Raw genomic sequence first — 19,815 nt, 5'->3', positions numbered from 1 at the left:
CTGCTGCTCCTGGACTGGAGGCGATATTGCTGGGTTTGGGTTCCCAGTGCTGCCAGAGATGCTCCTCCTAGGCCCTCTTTATGAAAAAAACCCATGTAGAGCAATAGTAATTAAAAAAAAAAAAAAAAAAGAAAGTGGAGGAATTTATCACTGGGAGGGGAAAAGAAAGCATAGGTTTTGGATGCTCGGTGAGGTGGGGAGAGCATGGGGGGACCCCTTGGGTGGCAGCACCGCTGATGAGATGAGAGGACATGCCACGATGGGATGGCATCATCCAGCCACGCATCATTTGCTCCCATCCTCAAGACTCGGATGCTGTGTTTTGCACTGGTATCAGCCCCGGCCAGGCACGGGACAGGGACCTGAAACAATTCTCATGCGTCTCATTCCTCACCCGCCGCTTATCCTCTGATGACTCCACTCCCAGGACTCATCCCACCAAAGCCACTTCACACCATCATTTTGCATTTGCTTGTTTAAATGTCGGCAGTGGGAAAAGATGAGGCTGTGCAAAATGATACCCACGAGGGAGGTAAAGGGGATGCAGACTCCACAGCAGCACTGATTCTCCAAATCCAGATTTTGACACGTAGGTACACACAAAAACATCCAGCAGTGAAAAAACGGAGACTAAGCCTGGCCGGGGCATGCTGAAGGTGCCCGTGCTGTGACACCCACGCTGCAGGTCCCACGGGACCATCCCTCTGGGGTGCTACTGAAGCACACCAGCTGTAAAGACCAGCCAAAATCCACTCAGGGCAGCCTGTGCTTGAGCACGTCAATCAAGCCCACTCGGTTGGAAACCAAATCTGGTACAAATTCTTGCGGTTCAGCTAGAAATCCTTAAAAAAAAAAAGAGATTTCCTGCTGGTGAGCACAAGAGCATTCCCCATATCTCGTGTGCCCGTGGCCGAGCAATGCCAGGGATGAGCGAAGTACAAGCTATCCCATTTTCCCCCCTTCCCAGGAAAGAAAAAGAGGTGCTGCCCTCTCCAACATCCTTCTACCCAAACCCCAGGTCTGGGCTGATGCTGGTGCCTCCATCTGCTCTGGCCTTGGCTTGGGAGGTGATGTTCCCGGCACCTGCTTCTCTAGCATATTCCTTTGCCAGAAATGATGCTTCAACCCCTAGCAAAGTGTCTGCGGGACGTGGGGGTTTGCAGGATGGATCCCAGGCAGGGCGATGCATTGCAGGGTCCCAATGAGCCTCTGAAAATCCTGTCCGCAGGTGAGGTGAAGGGAACCAGCTAAATGCAGGGCTGGGGATGGCAGGGCGGCTGCCGGTACTGGCAGCAGGGATCTTCCGACCCCGCAGCATCCCAAAATCCTCACCCCGGGGTGGCTGCAGCAGCCTGAGCCGGATTTATGTCGGAGCAGGCAGGAGCAGATGGTCTGGCAGGAGGGTGCCTTAGGCCAGCTGAGTCCCTGGGCTGGCAGGAATGTGCTCCTGCATCCCAGGGTTGGATTTGAGCCTTTCAGGAGAAAACGGGACAGCCGGAGCTGATGCCAGTCCAGCCTGGTCTGAGGGGATCTGAACTCTGAAGTGCCCCAATTGCCTCCAGTGTAACAGGTGGAGGGGAGTCCTCAGGCATTTCCTCACGTCTCAGTCAATAGATAAATGGATTTTGAGGGGTTTTGTTTTGTTTTGTTTTTTTTGCTGCCTCTCCTACCAAAGCCCCAGGGGGACCCTGCATTGCCCCGAGCATCCTCACCCACCAGCAATGGCTGGGAGCAGCTCGAAGCCCACCCCACGGGTAGCCCGCTGCCTGGATCTGGCCCAGAGCTGCAGGCAGGCTGCAGGCAAGCTGCAGGCAGGCTGCACAGTCTGCAGTCTCCACCTAGAGCCCGGCAGAGCCTCTGCTCCGCGTTGCCTCTGCGCTGCAGCCCATGCAAAGGGCGTACGTGGATCCCACCACCTGAAAGCCCCTGGTCTGAACTTGGCTGTGGTTTTAACAGGCAGCAGGAGCAGGCAGCAGCTCAGCCAGGGATGCTCCTGACGTTGTTCCGAGAGGAACCTCCGCTGAGTCCCACCACCACTGGAAGATGCCCAGATAGGGCATTTGATGGCCAGCGGACATGATGGGACACGAAGTGCCGACCCTGAGGTCACACCAGGCGCTGGAGCAGGGGCTGGACCCCACCATGGCCTTGCAGCCTTGGCCCCTCCAGGGTGAAAAGGAGCCAGGAGAAACCACACACAACTTATTTACAGAGAAAATACGTTTTCACGACGCATCCGAGCGTTGCAATATAAAATCTTGCCAGCACTTTGAATACAAGCCAAATCTGCCATTCTTTAAACTCTAAGGGTTGGGGGTTTTTTGCAGCTTAGTCCTGCTTCCCATCAATCTCACAACCACACAACGCCCTGCTACTCAAAACTAAACACCTTCTCTGTGCAAAGCCACCAGCGTGGCCGTGTCAGATGGACTCCAGCCCCCAGCTACCTGCTGGGCAGTGGGGACGACCCCCTTGGCATCCCCTGTGATGCCCACTGGTATGTTGGTCGCCCTGTGGCCACCTCCAGCTCCAACTCAACTCTTCGAGGGGCTGCGAGCCCCCAAACCCACCCCTGGGCTCGGGCTGAGGACTGATGTGCAGTGCAACCCCACAGCCGATTTAATTTGGAGTCTGGCTCAGCTATTCCCAGCTCAGAGGGCCCCTAATACTTGCAGAGCACAGCTCCTGTCCCCATCCCCTACTTCCTATCAGTGGGAAATTGTTGCCTTTTTTTTTTTTGCACTCCATTAAACCCCCAGATCTTGGGTTAAACCCCTTTTTGTGCTCCATTAAACCCCCTCCTCATCTCACCATCAGCCTCCAAGGAGGTGATGTCCGGCGCTCCCTCCCCCCCGCCACGTTCCCGCGTCACAGAAAAGCTGCGAAGGAGCCGGACGGCTCCTACAGCCACCGCTCTGCTTGGGAAAAGCGGCAAGTTTAAAGCACGTAGCTTGATATTTAATCCGGGGCTCTCCAATAACTCACAGACCCGCATGGGACCTGTCTGCCAGCAGCTCCCGTAACCTCAACGGCAAAGCCGAGCGAGCTTTATTACTACGGGCAGACGGCGATGGCTTGGCCAGACTCATGGGCAACGGCAGGGCCAGCTCTAATTGATGCCCGGCTCTGCCCTTCACCTGCCGGCGTGGGCAGGGTGCCAGTCCGCTCCCCTGGCTCCCTCTCCTGCCGGCTGCCGACAGTTGCACGGGTTACGTTTGGCCCCGGATGACTATGCAAAAGAATAATGAAAAATGATAATAAAAGAATAAAATAAATAAATAAAATAATAATCAATAAAATAATAATTAAAATAAACGAATAAATACTCTGTTACAGAATTACAGAGCATCTTCAGAGACACAGCTGGGGGCAAAAGAGAGGGAATGCGTCTTCTTCCCACTCTTCCTTTTCTCATGCTTGAGACCCGGAGGATACAGGCAGTTGGGGATGCTCCTGGGAGCCACCCATGGGGCTGTGCTCCTACTCCCCCTCCAAGCCCATATATATACTACGTATATATGTGTGTGCATGGATTTAGAATTGCCTTTGAATTCCCTGGGCATATAGAAATTAAATCCCATCTGCAAAGCTGCATTTAGCAGGCAGCTTTCGCTGGCGAGTCCCACCACGGTTTACAAAACCAGGACAGCGTTGTCAACATCAGTGCAGAAATGTACGGAAGAAGGTTTCTAAGCTCTGCAAGTTTCTGCAAACCCATAAATGAAGGTGTTTAAACAAGGGCAGCATCATTTGCTATTTCTCTGCCTGTGCTGGGCTCCTGTGGGGCTGGCAGAGCCCACGCACACATCAACTCTGAGGTTCACCACCGAGATGTCCCTCATCCCCCCAGAAGAGCTGTGGGGAGCAGCTCGAGCCGAGGAGGCTTTTCCCATCGAATCACCACCTCACCACGGGAAGAGCTCATCAAACTTCTGGAAGACAAACCAAAGGCAGCGATGTCAGGCTCATGCACAGATCAAAAAGATGGATGTAGTGCTGCTGCTCCACGTTGCTGAGCGCACAAACCCTCGCCGCTGCGGCACTCGAGATGCACACCTTGATGGCTTTAGGGTTTGCTCCAGGCACCTTGGGACCTTTTTTCCCCCCCTACCTTTCAGTGAAGCAACCTCTCTGATGTCTCCTAGGCAATATCTTTTCCGAGGTAAGCGGTACCACTGTGTTTTCTGTGCACTAATTGGACCATCTGTAATTAAATTAAATTAAAAACAGCCACGGAAAGAGGACCAATGGGTTTTGAAGTCAACGTGGGACATGGCGTACAGGTCAGGTGCTCTCCAGCTGTGCTTGGATCCTCCTGCCTCCACCTCTGTCAACCCATAAACTGTTCCCCACCGAAGATCCAGACCTTAATCATGTTAAGGGGGAAAAAAAATCTGCCTTTCAGCATGTGTATTACTTCCATGTCCTAATTCCCGCAATATCCACTTGAGTTACAGTCCTTGGTGTCTTCATTCTCAGAATCCCTACGAGGCAGAAAGCGCTGCTATCACTGGGAGGTTAAGTTGTTTGCTCAAATAAAGGAAAGGAGGGATTTCAGCTCATTCTTCCCAAATCCTCATGCTCAGCATGGTAAACACTTTCCTTTGCACCCAAGTTGATTCTCCAGTACCTTATGTCACAACTTCTACAACCCAAGAAGGGATCCAATATAAATTTTCCTCTTCCATCCTCCACCTGGGCTGACAACAGATTTTTGGCCACCTTCTTGGTTGAGCCCGTCCAGAAGTGGTCACACCGACCACCTCAAACCCAGCCGAGTCCACCAAAACCCAAGTGCAACCTCTGCCAAAACCCACCGGATTCGACTCAAGTTTCTACAAGAAACAGAGTGAAGCACAGCACCGAACCAAGGAAGGGCCATTCCTGGGGCATCGAGAAATTAAACTAAGACGATGAAGAAACCCTGCACGGGTACGCCATAGGGTATGAATTAGGATGTGCAATAGGGCATTAGGACATGTAATAGGGTATACCATAGGGTATGCAATAGGGCATGCAATAGGGTATACACTAGGTATGCATTAGAGTATGCAATTTGGTATACGTTAGGGTATGCATTAGAGTATGCTGTAGAGTATCCAATAGGGTATGCAATATGGTATGCTGTAGGGTATGCCGAAGGGTATGCAAGAGGGTGTGCAACAGAAATAGCCCTTCTCCACTGGCACCAAGGCATTTCCAACCGCAGGGATGTACCAGGCACTGGCTCTGGCTGTGTGCCGGCGTGCGCTCTGCAGCGGGCTCTGCTGCTCTGTGTCGAGATGTGCATTTCGTGGTGCCTTTTTTTTTTTTTTTATTAAAAGAAGGTATCAGCCTTCTGTTTGATGTGTTGTTGGCCGCGGTTGCTAAGGGGAGCAGTGTACAATTACAGCCCCAGTGATGTCCACTCTAATAATACACTTGGCTCTGCATAGCTCAGATGCAGACACAGCTCTGCTATAAAGAGCACGGCCATTTCAACAGAGGAATACTCCAACTTATGTTACATATGAAGGGTTTGTGGCACATTGCTTAAGAACCCCCCCACCGAAGAAAAAAAAAAAAGGCACCACAGCCTGGACGTGCCAGTGAGTGAAACTATGACAAGCAAAAACCTCTTGCAGGAGACTTACTTTCAATTTGTTAATTAAGAAGGCATTTCTAGAGGGGTGAAGAAACCATGCAAGTGTCCACCAAGATGTGCTTGCATGCCTCCATCAACCCAAGCTCCCTGGGACTAGTTTGGCCAGGTTTATCCCAAGGGCTCACGAAGCCCAAAATCACTCCTTGAACCAAACTCAATGAGCATAAAATCAAATCCAAATGACGCCTCCGCCTCCGCTGAGTGCTGAGCCTCCCCATGCTCAACCAGCCACCCACGCCACAACTCCCCTTTCCGCGTCTCCCTTCAGCATCTCAAAAGGTTCGCAGCACCCAAATTCAAGACTCAGCCAAGATTTGGGACCAAAACACAGAGTGAGGGATAAATTCAAACCAGAGTTTTCCTGATAGATCCCGTTAGAGCCTGAAATGGTGCAACGCCGGCCAGGGGATGCTCTGTAGAGGAGCTGCTGGCAGGGAGGGGGATGTCATGACAGCATTCCTGTGCTGCGGAGCTGGCATCTGTTTTGGGATCAAAACAAGTCCCCCGAGATAAGCTGCGAACACGTGCAGCCCCCGAGCGCAAGCACCTTGTCAACAGCTGAAAATATAAGAAGAGCCAGGTTAAAAAGACAGTTTATTCAGTTTATTACCTGCTCTGCAGGAAAACCCCTTGCTGCATGTTTTAGGGTCCGGCGGGGTATAGGGATGCTGTCTATAGGTACGGGGATGCTGGTAGGGTGGCTCAATGAGTTAATGCATTAATTTATGAGATCCTCCGGTGGGGCTGAGCCGTTGCCATCGCAGTCCCGAGAGAAAGGGACAAACAAGCCCCTACAAAACAGAAGCATCTGCTGGGAGCAGATGGGGGGGCGAGCGATCAGGCCCCAGGCGCCAGCAGCGCTGGAGGGGGGGATCACGTTGATCCCGATTTATCACACCCCAGCAGAGTAATTCCCCAGCTCGCCGGTGCCCGGCGAGCCGAGCTCCTTACGTCCGGGGATCAGATTAGTCTGAAAGGTGCTAGAGAGAAATAAATCCAGCTCTGGAGCAAGTGCTTTATTGAAGTTGTTGGGTTTTTTTAATTAATGGTAAATTATCTAGAAATGGCTGATGGAAAATACTTGATGGTGGAGGGGCCGGGACTGGAGCTGGATAATGTTATATCATCAAACATGTATCAATATATCATATTGATATATCAATATGGTATCCATATTATATCAATATGATATCTATATTATTCCATAATATCAATATATTATCCAATATACCACATTGATATTGATAATATATCATATATCAATACCATTAACCCCCTTATTTCACATCAAGGCAGCTGTGATGAGTCTTTTGCACTTCATACTTGGGTCTGTCTCCAGCCAGGGCTGTCAAGCCTGACTGCATCACAAAAATTCCCAGTTTAGGGCTTGACCAAAGTATTTAATGAATCTGTGTGAATGCATCCAATTATTTTGGTTGGAAAAAGAAACTGTGCTTGGAGACCAAGTCAAAATCCTTTACTATCAGAAAGGAAATGTTAAATTATTTAATTTCACATGCCACTTTGCTTTTGACCTGTAGTGATCTGTCACCTTTTGCCCCATCAAGACATTTTTAAAAGATGTGCAGTTTGGGGCTCAGTAAATCACTGTTGCATATTTTTTTATGCTCCAGCACATGAACTCAGTCACCCGCACACCCTGCTCAGTTTTTGCATTTAATTTCTTCCCAGCTTTCCACAATGGACGTCGTGCTCCCATCACACCAAGACTGGCTACATGTTCCTGGGAAGCACTTTGAGACTCTCTGGAGATCTAAGATATATTATTTATCATACATTCATGCTATGAAGAGCTGAATATGAAGCCAGTTATTACTGCACATGACACTGCAGTATAAATCAGTCTACTGGGTCTGTTGGTAGGGGTGGAAATGCTGGGGCAAGAGAAGAAAAAGTTAGAAGATTCCTCCTTAACCCAGAAGGACTGCCATCATCCTCAATTTTTGGATAACACCATGATGCTCCCTGGCCATCGCTGCTGGACTTTATTTTGGATTTCTCTGCTCAGCCAAACAAAGGAAAAAACAAGCATGACCTGGCATGGGAGGAGAGGGATGCTCAGATGGGTTAGAGCCCCCTCCAGCCCTTTGCTGCTAAATCTGGGACTGATGTCGACTGATTTATCTCCTCCTGCTTTATAATAGCTTTGGAAATAAATCAAATCAGGAAAAAAAAAAAATCACTGCCTGGTACACATGATGGGCAGATATGTATTGTGCCCAAGGACTTCCCAGGGCAGTGCAGAGAAGGAGTGGGTGCGGGGAGAGATGTGGGGTTTGATACACCCCCAGAGCAATGAGAGAAGCAAAACTGGACCAGTGACTTTGCAGAATTATCTTAGGTTACGTTAAATATTGATTTTCATTAGTTTATTTTGCTCTTTATTTCCCTGCTTCCCATGTTGCCCAAAAGCCAAATCAGCCCACACAAGGTACAGGCAGCCAGACACAGCATCCAAGGGATGATCTCCAACAAGAGCAAGGAGAGCAAGAAGATGTGTCAAAAACTGGAGCAATGCTGGGCACCTAACACGTTCAGAGAACAGAGAGACAAAATGAGAGTTTTGTCCATGTCTCAGATGACGTGTGTGTGAGGGAACGGCCAAAAGGAAACGCATATTAAATTAAGGATGGAAATTCATGGTTAGAACTCTATATGCCCTCTCTCCAGAGAGTCAGAAAGACAGAGGTCCCTGTGACACCCTCCCCAGAAAGCAACCCCTGCTTTGATGGTGTCGGTACAGTAAAACACGCTCCCCCCAGCAGACCGCAGGCAGGTGAGGACAGTCCTGTTTCCTCATCATCCACCATTATCATGGACCAGTTATCAGAGCCACTGCTTTTTTCTCCCCTCCCAACTTTGCTGTCACTGATGGTTTTGGAGCAGAACAATCAACCGATACTGCGTATACCAATAAACAAGTCACGCAGAATAATTAGCAAATACATAAATTATTCCAGTCTGGGTTGCAATCAGAAACCAGAAGCGAGCCCTTCAGCCAGGTGATGCAACCAACAGCCTACTCAGGGACCATGAGTTATCTTGATATCTCTGGACTTCAGCCAAAAAGAGCGGCAAAGACCCTCCACTGTAAGAACCTCCGAGTTCACTTCTCTTCAAGCCATGGGGATGCTACCACAAGCAACCCACTCATTTCACAGATGGGCCCTGGCCTCAGATACCATATTTCCACATACAGCTCATAATTTTATCTCATTACCTGCAACATGTTGAGGAGCAGACTCCGGAATTTGGTTCCTTCCACCATGAAGAGGGCCATTTTGTCACAGAGCTTGGCTGCTGTGGAAGCAAAGCTGCGGTCTGTCACTGCTTTCTGGTAGATGGTTTTGACTATTTCCCCCAGCATCTCCTCAGAGTTGGTAGAGTTCTGGGCTTCCTCCATGAAGGTGGTGAGCTTGGAGTCAACGTCGCTGCTGTTGTTCCTCATGCTGTTGAGGATTTCAATTAATTTGTCCATTTTGTTCTTTTCAGGATTGGTGGTTTCCACCGTGACTTCGTCCTGGTCCGTGAAAAGGGAAAGACAAGGCGTCTGTTACACAAGGAAAAAACAGATATATCAGCCCTTGTCCTTCCACAAACAGCAAAGGGGGAAGGGGATTGGGGAGACATATAAACAGACATAGAAAAATCAAAGCATCTTTTAGAGGCACAATGATTTCATCTCAGCATTGAAAACCACAAGTGAATGAGTCCCATCCCAGAAATGTTCTCTTTCCCCACTTCCCACAGCACTCAGTCCCAGTGTCCTCCCCCTCGGCTCAGGGAGAAGGTGTGCTTGAGGGTCCTGAGCCAGGATGCCAAGGTCTGACCAGCCCTAACTACCTTCAGCATCTTGGGCAGGTTTCTGAGGGTGTCTGCAAAACGGTGATAATGGACATTTTTTTGCCTCTATTTTGAAAGTGCACTGATATTTGCAAAATGCTCAGATAACAATCCTACAAAAATATCTACTTTTTAATATATATTTAACAATCTAAATTGAGATCAAAGATGTCACATGATCCCAGCATTAGAAAAACTGTTAACTTTTCCATCTCTTGGCTGTTACACTTTTCGCTTCATGTCATTACCATAGAATTTATTGCTTCTTTTCGACATTTAATTATGCATTTGCCCCTCTCTCCCAGTGTAAGGTATGCATCCTGCTTGCTCTAGTCTACTCCATTCTCCTCCTCTAGTTCAATCTTAAAATGTGCTATACAATACAAACCTGTAGCAATTTTTCAGGCAACCCCAATGCCAACCAGCAGTTGGAGTTGTCCAAAACTCCCATCAGGAGGCCAGTTGTGTTGACAGCACCCAACCAAGAGTGGGTGCTTACGTGATGTGTTTCTTATTAGACTATAAATTAGCAGGGAGAGCATTAAAATGAATACTCTGAAAGTCTCTGCTATACTCCTATTGCTTTAAAGAACATAAAAATAACTAACAAAATCTCTTCCTCCGCCTCATGCCACATACATAAATAGTAAATGCACATGCATTCAAAGGTATACATTTTCAACATGCACTCCCATGGAACTGTATATGTTCAGGTTATTTTTGCTATGCATTTTGGAAATCTCATTGGAGATATCCCCACGGATGCATTTTCCAGTCTGACAAAAGAATCTCGAGAGAAAGAATAAGAGTTTCACAAGGGCAAATGGAGATATCATCTCCAAATTCCTCAGAAATCTGAGGCTGAATATTATTTCCAAAAAGGATCTCTCCTCCATCACTTGCATGCAATAGTTTTGTTATTGTTCGGTTATTAGAAGGAAGGGGGAAAGATAAGGGCATTTCAATTCATTGCCGAGATAAATGGATATCAACTTTTAAGTAGCTGACTGCAACGTCAAAGCTCTGTAGTTGTGGAGACAAATTGCCTTTTTTAGACCTCTTTGTAAAGCGGATGAGCTCTGCAGACCAGGAGGCATTCAGTTGGGATCAGCCGCCTGGGAAGGAGCACCGAAGGAAGGAACAGCTCACGTGTGCACCAGCCTTCCCCAAGGGTCTTTGTGTGTGTAAGGGGAGAGTTGCCAGTCTGTCTTGGAGAAGTCAAGCTGGTAGCAACCTCAACCAAGAAGTCAAGCTAAGAGTCTTAGCTTTGTGTCAATAAAAGGCCTCCTGAAGAAGTGTGAAGACACTTCAAGAGAAGTGTTGACACTGGGAGATTAAGATAAGTTGGGTGCATTCATGGAAAGGTCCCTTAAGCCCAACCCACCCTTTGTATGGAGAATGGCCAACAGCCAGACTCTTGGAAAAAGTGAATAATAAGAAATAGTACCTTTTCTTTTAGTCTCCTCCGCAGCCTGTCTTTGGAAGACTGAAGCAAATTGATCTTGGGTCTTTCCCCAATGCGCTCGTGAATACTATCTTTCCGCTTGGTCTCCGACTCCTGGATGTACTGCTGAGACTGCTTCTCCACAGCCTCCGGGCCCCGGTGCGTCTCCACGGGAATATGCACCGTGCAGACGGAGGTGTCCTCGATTTTCAAATTCTCAGTCTCTTTGGCGTTTCTGTGCGTTTCTTTGTCGTTGGGCGAGTGCTTCTGGTTGTGGTGCCATCTCCGGTTCTGGCTGTAGCCGTGGTGGCCCGTCCTGCCTGAGGAATGAGGGGCCTGGCCTCCTTGGTAGAGTTTCTGGTGGTCCCTGTTGTGTTTGGTGCCACCTTGCTGATGGTCTGTGTGCTGCTGAGACTTGTTCCCACCAGGAAGTCTCTGCTGTCGCCTGGAAAGTCAAAGAAAGTCGTTAGTTCACCCTTTCCTGCATGGTCCTGTTTGGTCAACACATCTGTCCCACCAAACAGCCTGGCCCTTGGTGGGTGGGCTCTGTGGGTCTCCCTGGCACAAAAGGCGAGCCAATTTCTTGGTATCTAACACAACCTCATACCAACTCATGCCTCTAAATCTCTTTCAGCAACAGGCATATTTTAGCTGAAAGTTTTCATGAACAGTTAGATAACATGACTTTGGTTCTGAAGAAAATCTCACCCAGGTTTCTGCATTGCTTCCACACTAGACCAGAGAAGACCTGGTTAGTCCCAGCTGAGCAGTGGGAAGTCAGTCAGGCAAGAAATATCAGGAGAGATTTTTTTCTGAACACCTAAGGAGCTCCTGATACACCCGGCCTACAGCATCACTTGCTCCTCTTGCCTGCCACCTCTGCTGTATCAACACAGCACATTGCTGCATTGGTTTGCAGTGAAACATTTTAAGTGTATGAGGAATTTCTAAGTGGAAAAAAAAAAGCTAAAAAGCAAATTACCGAGTAAAACAGATGCCCACACCAAATGGCTTTGTTTGCCCTTTCTTTATGCATGTCCTTCATCATTGCTCCATCAGGACAGGACGCGTGCATGGATGAAGAAGCTGAGGGCCACGCTTGGCTCCGGCAGCATGGTGAGCCAGTACTATTACCTCCAGATAGATACATCTGGATGTACAGCTCCAAATAGATAACATGGAAATTCAACAGCCACAAAGAAGAGGAATTGCCTGCAAATGGTTTGATCGAGAGGCTACAATGGCTCAGAATGGGTGAGCAAGTCCCTGTGTGCTGGCTGTAACCAGTAGCCGAGATAGCACTTCCCCCAAAAAAATCAATGGTTAGATGGAAGAAATGCTTTGGCAGCCTCGGACATTTACAGATTTCCACGTGGGCTGCAGTGTGGCTGTCCCAAGCGGAGAAGATAGAGCCAGAATGCTATTGTCAAGGATGCAATTAAGATGTAGATGGTCCCGGCATCGGCTGCCTTCACCCGGGACAGTGCCGGGTTAGCCCTAAGCACGGTGGCAGCTCCCTGCCTGCTTCCTCCCTTTTTAACACTCAGTATTGGCTCCGAGAGCACGTGGGATGCTTTAATGCTCGGCTCCTTGCAAGGCTGCTGGGAGCAGCGCTGGAAGCTCGCACAGGACACCTCCCCAGCATCGTCCCCCAAAACTGGGAAACAACTGTGAGCGCTGCAGTGACCACACCAGCCTGCATCTGTGCTGGTTTTGTAGCTGTTACAATCCCCCTGCTCAGTCTCATCCCTTACCCCAAACCCCCACCTCCGTTCAGATAAATAGCAGCATTTATTTTAAACCCCTTGCATAGCACTTAATTTTATTTTCACCATCTGCACCGCTCGGCTAAGGGCGCTCGGATGAAGGAAGCAGCCATTCACAAATACATTTCAATGGTCAGTGGCTAAACAGTCTCCAACCCTGCCTGCCAAAGCCATCTGCCCATCAAATCTGTATTCCTTGGCATCCCCAGGAGTTAAAACCTATTTTCCGAGGCCAACTGGCTCTTAACCATAAAGAGCGAGGGCTCGTGTTTGGCGAACGCGGGACTAAGAGGCTTGCTCATGGTGGCAGTGGAAGGAATTTGTGTTTAGTCTTAGACCACCAGATCCGGTTTTCTGAAATATTCAACGTGGGATTTTTTTTTTTTTTTTTTTTTTAAGCTCAATGGCAGGGAATTAAAAAAAAAAAAAAAAAAAAAGAAGGAGATGGGGGAAGCTTTCCTGTTTGCTGGAGCTTAACAAGCATTTTATGAGTACAGATTCTCCACATCAAGTTTTCCTGGCATTTCTTTGTTTCCTCTCAGTAACGCAATCACATAAACCGCTCTGTAAAAGAGCAATGCTTATTAAAAGGGGAATGTCAAAATAAAAGTTAGTTAAAACCCTTATCTAGTATTAAGCCCTCACATGCTTAAGCATGCAAGAGTTTTGCTGATATAATTCAGCATTTGCTTTCTGTGGTTTTGCTCTTCTCTCGTCTCAAATGTCTGACTTTAACTGTTTGGGTACACTTTTAGTCTTGGGTTATTAGCCAGACAGGCTGCTACTGTATTTAGGTTGCAAATATTGCACAGAAATGATAAAAGTTGCACACAGACACAGCTTTAATTTAAGCAGGGGTAAGGCAAAATGATTGGAAATGAGCTCGGAACCAACCTCTATTGTAAATTCCTGCCAGAAATGCGTGCAGGGACATTTTTTTCCTAAAGACATAATGATATTATAAACCAAACTGTTTCTTTTTAAGGGCTGTGAAAGAAAAAAGGTTTAAGATTAAAAAACCCAAACAGTTAAGCCAATGTGGAATGTGCAAGACTGTTCAGTTTGGGGCTTTTGCAATAGGACAGGGAGAGGACAGGCAGCTCCATCCCTGCACAGGACAGCTAAAAGGCAATATCCCCATGGCAAGGGGCAGAGCAAACACAAACTGAAGCTCTGCAGTCATTGACCACAGGACAGAAAGCACCAGAGTTAAACAAGTTAGGGAAAAAAATTTGCAAGAAATAAAAGGCAAAGGAGAATGGCAAACAAGAAGCAACGTCCGTGACTTGGCAGCAGGCAGGGGTCTAGACGATCATCCAGCATTCAGGCAAAGACTCGTTGTGTGCTTTTATCTTCCCAACACCCCAGCAAAGAAGAAAAGCCAAGAAGAAATAGGACTCTGCAGCAAAGAAGAGCCAAAGCAGGGAGAACGGGGCCCAGATCTTGAAACTTTTTTTGACTGCACAGCAGTGCAAAGCCCGGGAGGTTGGGATGACCCATCCTTGCTCTCAGGTGTGACCAAGGTGCTGGGGACACAGAGAGCCCCAGGAAGGGGCAAGATGGGGACCAGGGCACCCCACCACACACACTCGCTGTGGGTTGGGTTGATGGCAACAACCTTCGGCTTGCTCAAGGGCAGGAGTGTAGGTGCCAAGATGGTGGCTTGGGGTGACCTGCCAAGCTTAGGGAACCAGACCATGTAGGAACCCAAAGACACTTCCCAGCCCAGGATTTTAGGTTTGCGATGCTGAAGGGAGAAACAGGTGAAGCTTGAATCACACAGCAACATCTCTAAGAAAAGCAAGAATTCACTCCAGGAAAATGCCACAGTTACTGGGAAATCCTTCTGTCCCTCTCTGCTCAGCCGTTGCTGTAAGGACACAGTGCCTTGCGGGAGACCCTACTTTGCCTAAAAGAAAAAGTATTTCGACAGCACGATGGTCTCTTACCTCTTGACTCCATTTAACATTAAATAACTATTTTCACTTCAAAGGCCAAATTCTGATTCAGCTCAGAACTCCCCCTGACTTCAGTGGGACTGGGGATTTGGCCATCGGTCAATGTGGAAACTAAAGATACATTCAGAGTCACAAAGAAACTGCAGAAGAACTAAAACCCAAGGGGAGACAGTCAGGATTGCCAAGCTGGAAATAGGATGGTATTGCTTGTGCTATCGTTTCTCCACTGATTTTTTTATTTAATTAACAAAATGAGATACCTTTCAACAGAATTTAGATCTGACATTTGTCTGCTCTGTTGGAAGAGCCTACGCAAACAAATCTAAGGCTTCAGCTGTCTCAGTGATTACAGCCTACGTGCTCAGAAATATGGGATTCCTGCAAGTTTTTACTACATCGTTTACTCCCAAGGAAAGGGGCTGGAAGGCACAAAGCTGGGAAAAATAACTCCAGACACGTGGACAGCTGTGGTCTAAAACACAGTTGCTCCGTCCCGTCAGCCCTGCTCATATGCCCCCCCGAGCGAGACCAGTCCTCTGAGAGCCCCCACCATTTGTCTGGCATGTGGAAAGCCGGAGGACAACGCGGGGTTACATTCTCCCGGTGGTTGCACGGAGATTTGGTTAAGCAATTCTTACAAACACTGAGAGGTAAGGAACTACATCTCCAACGGCACTCGAGACGGCTACCCCACAGTGCGGAGCACCCCGTATGGCTGAACGGACCGAGATCCCATCTGTGGACTCAGGGACTGGGTGCTCTGGACCTCCTGGCTCTTGCCTTTGAAGAACCTGCCTGGACACCACGCTTGCCCCTCAATCCCACAGGACAAACTCTCCAGGGCACGCTAAGCTACTCGCAGGGAGGGATACTGGGTTTTGTCCTGCTTTTGTGCAGAGCCTGATACGCAGTGGGCATGGCCAGGGCCGCCCAGCAATTAACAACTAATACGGACTCGCAGCCACTCAGGGAAGAGGTTGAGAATGAAGAGCAGTGCCATGGCCAAGGTCAAGCCTTCTGCACCCCCTTCATCATTCTGGTGCTTGAATGAAAACATTCCTCGCTGCATTTTGCAGACAGAAAGTTTCTCTCCACCCTTTCTTCTGCCCAGGCAGGATCTCACCTCTGTGCCAGGATAAGGCCCAGGAATGTGATGCTAAGTCTTGGGAGTATCTCATGATCAACTTTGCTATTAAAATGCCGACAATTAATTAGCAATTGCCATTATAAGGGATAGATTAAGACCTGCTGCAGAAATGAACTCTGTGGGACCTTCCACTCCCATGAGAACCACAGATCCACCTGTCTGTGACACCCCTCAAAGCTGGAGGAGCAGAGCACCCCCAAGGCACGTAGCAACTCTACCTGCGAATAGAGGACTGGTGGGGCGTGCTCTATGGGATGAAGGGCCACCTCTCCCCGCCTTCTTTTTGAAAATCCCACAGTAATTTTCCACTGAGGGAAGGAAATTAAAAAAATCCTCTAAGACTCACCACTGAAAGAGTTAAATTCACAGAGATCTATAGCAACTGGGTTCTTCCCGCTGTACTAGCTAGCTGCCTGGGATACTCAGCCTGAAAAGGGAAAGGGCAGGAAGAAGCAAAGTCCTCCAAAACACCCCCTGTGCAAACCAGTTTCTCCAGGCCCAGCCTTTCTGAACTAAGCATATTCCAGCCAGACCAGCTGCTTCACCTTGCATGATGCAGCTCCACAAATATCCGGACTGGTACCCCCGAGCAGGCGCTGCTGGAGGGGTTTGGGCACAGCAGTGCTGCTGCGGTCAAAATCGCCCATCATCACTGGCTTTGGACACCTAAGGGACATCGTGGTCCAAACTGGAGGGTCTGAAGGATCCCAGTTAGGAGCTGGTGGAATTTTATAGCATCTAAAACTGCTCCCAGAGGTCTGGAGAATATTGCTATTAATATAATGAAGAGAAAGGTTTGAATTTCTGTTCTAGAGGCCTGACTTCACCCAAAAGTATTCTTCACCAAGCCTACCTCCATCACAGCACTCTGATGTTTTACGTGCATGTATAATGATAACTCAACCTTCCTTTGGTGCAGGGAACATCGTAGCCCAGCCACGGCCATTTTCTATCCTCATTATAACTGAGAGTGGGAAACACTCAAGTAAGCTTGACGGTTCCGCACAATTTAATCAAAAACCTCAAAACCCCACAGAAAGCCACAACCACTAGCTCCAAGCATGAAGAACACAGAACTTCTGTGTGTTTTCCTTTTGGCTTTCTCTCTCAAACTGATTTCGCTTGGCTCCAGTTTCATTTTTGTTTGCATTTTTCTCAGATGAGAAGGGAACAAGATGTCATGTTCACTCCTGAAAACAAAAATGAAATTATTCGCACTTCTTTTATGCCTTTCTGCCACTAGGGTTAAAGTCTATCCCGATCACTACACCCAGCCCACATCTCTGGATGGACACAGCATTTTGAAAGCGTAGAAAATCCACCTGTCAAAGTAGTGGTGATCAGAATCTAAAATCATCTTTGAACAGTTGAGAGGCAACGCATACTTTAGGTCTTACACGTATGCATCCTTGAAAATATTCAGTGAACTCCAGAAGACAAGCACAGCCAATGAAAACAACGCTATGAGGGTTGAGATGGTTTTGATGAGGCTCACAGCATCTGGCTGCTGGCAGAAGCATTATGAAACCTTCAGATGAGCTGCCTACCTGGGCACAACTCCTCTTGTCACCACCTTAGTCTTGGGGTACAGCTGCTGATGACAACCGTCCCTTGGGCCTGGACATCACATCTGTCTGTTTGCTAGAGATGATTTCGTTTGACCTTTACAACATAACTAGTCTCACTATAAACCAACAGGGTAGCATTGATTTTTATGGTGAGGGTGGTGAAACACTGGCATAGGTTGCCCAGAGATGCTCCATCCCTGGAAATATTCCAGGTCAGGCTGGACAGGGCTCTGAGCAACCTGATCTAGTGGAAGATGTCCCTGCTCATGGCAGGGGGGTTGGACTAGGTGACCTTTAGAGGTCCCTTCCAACCCAAACCATTCAATGATTCTGTGATTCTACAATTGAAGGGCTTTCACAGAGACACCCAAGGTGCTCATGCAATAATGCATCCAAAAAATGGTCGTAGGATTGACGCAAAGCACGGTTCATCATAGGATGCGCTATCTTCTGCTATGGGATGCTGACTGATCTGGCCTTTCCAAATACAGAAATGGACCCAATTTCTCCCTGTGCCTTCCTGCAGCATCGCTTCACATCATTGGCGTCCACTACTTCTCCCACCACAGTGATGGAGACCCCATTCACAAGACCACCAGATGAGCACCCAGTCTGCAGGCTGTGCTGCAGAAGCAGAGACAGCGCTGCTGGGCTGAAAGGACATGGCACAAAGTCCACTGGAGCAGACTCAGCAAAGCGTTGAAGAGCAAACTTGTCTACTGCTGAAGTCCAACGAAAGTCCTCGCATTCTGCAATGCTTGGCCGCACAGGCTGCCTGAGTCAGCTATTTTCTTCTAAGCTTCATGGAAATGAATCTTCAGGAGGAATTTAAGTAGCTGTTTTGCAACACCAGCTTGGGAAAGACATCCCAAGTACAGATGGCATGCGAGATAGCTCCAAAACAGCTCTTTAAATGCTTTGCTGGATCTCCCACAAATCATTAGGGATGTCCAGATCGAGGCCCGTGTTGCATAGAGCGGGCAACCAGTTAGGAAGACACCCCCCGGACTTCAAGGCTGACTGCCCAGACTGGTGTAGAAATCACGGCAGTGATTTCATGTAGAAATTGCTTGGAAATGGTTCTCTTCATAAACTGCATTACTTAGAATTATGTTTTTGGATTCTTAGCATACTGTAAACACGATTGCAAAAATTACATGAAAACCATAGGAAAATACAGCAACAAGGAACTGAATCCAGTTTAGTTGAAATAGTTTAAACCTGAAAGACACAGCCACAGTACACAAAGTTTCCCAAAAATCTGCTGAGCACAAACATACATGGATCCTGGACTCCTAGTAAGAATGCGACTTGAATGAATATAGATTCATCTTTTACTACTTTGCAATAAAAGAGCTTATATCTCAGACTCCAGGCTGCCTCCTTTAAAAATACACCAGGGCTGATCAGTTATCCCGAGATCTGATAATCCTCTAAGAGATACAAACTTTAAACCCATGCCAAGATGCACAGACACAGCCCACCACCATCCCTCCATCGTCCTGTCCCTCAAGACACATTCTAAATAGTACGTACGAGCCCCCACCTGCTGCCTTTTTGTTCAGCTGTCTTCCTTTAGACCTCTGTGACTCTTTGACCTGTAGCAAGGAGACGTCCTAGGTTTTTTCCATATCCTATTTATACCAGTGCTTTCTAGTGAAGAAATAAATGTCTTTCCTGTAGAAGCTAAGGCAAGATTTGACAGGATCTCCTAGCAGCTGTCCAGACATATGAGATGACCCAAAGTCAATGGCAAGCAATTACTTCCGACACGGGGATCTGGTAAAACACCAACCCAAGGAGCAGAGATGCTTTGGACTTACGTGTGCCAGAAGCCTTTATCAAACACATTAAATAAATGTCTTTAAAAATGATGCAGCATGCTAGAGCATTTAATGTGGAGCTTTGGGAGCTAGGATCGATCTGGACATTGACTTATTGGAACCCAGTGACGATCCTAAGCAGTCTCCCAAATGTTTACCTAAGTCTGTCCCACCGTTAAAAGAAGAATTGTCTCCTCTTGACCCCATTCCTGCCTCCTCTCTCATGCTACCCCTAAAGCTCACGTGGGTGTGCTGAGCTGTGCCAGGCTCTGATCCACTCCAAAAATTTACTTTCTCTTGGATGAGTTTCCACTCATCAGTTCGGATGGGAACGTGCTGCTCGGGGAGAGGCACAGAGCTGGGTCACCTTCTGCAGCTTCAGTGCCATGTAGCTGTTGGCCCTTGCTGCTTGGGGACCAGCACCCCCAGCTTTAATCAGGAAATTGGGATGATCTATAGCATCTGCACAACGCTGGGAATGGATGGAGCAATGTTAGTTTAAATGAAAGAAAGAAGCCTGTTGTCCACTCGTGCCCTGGAGGCTGTCACGCTAAATAAAGACATTATCAGAGAAAGAGCAGATACTCAGCGCCTTCATGCC

At 47.9% G+C, this 19,815-nt stretch overlaps 1 protein-coding gene across 4 annotated transcripts in view; it reads right to left on the bottom strand.

Moving 5' to 3' along the window:
* CTIF (cap binding complex dependent translation initiation factor) overlaps positions 1–19,815 on the bottom strand; it is a 141,604-nt gene that overhangs the window by 27,915 nt on the left and 93,874 nt on the right. For 3 of the 4 annotated variants that reach the window (XM_049794680.1, XM_049794682.1, XM_049794683.1), the window contains 2 exons: positions 10,956–11,397; positions 8,886–9,215 (listed from right to left, as the gene is read on the bottom strand). In XM_049794680.1, coding sequence (XP_049650637.1) covers positions 8,886–9,215; positions 10,956–11,397 — 772 coding nt within the window. The remainder of the gene's footprint in view (positions 1–8,885; positions 9,216–10,955; positions 11,398–19,815) is intronic. The other variant, XM_049794681.1, reaches the window with a different exon arrangement.

This window comes from Accipiter gentilis, chromosome Z (assembly GCF_929443795.1).
Source record: "Accipiter gentilis chromosome Z, bAccGen1.1, whole genome shotgun sequence".
Taxonomy (NCBI): domain Eukaryota; kingdom Metazoa; phylum Chordata; class Aves; order Accipitriformes; family Accipitridae; genus Astur; species Astur gentilis.
This window is presented reverse-complemented; position numbering and strand designations above follow the sequence as displayed.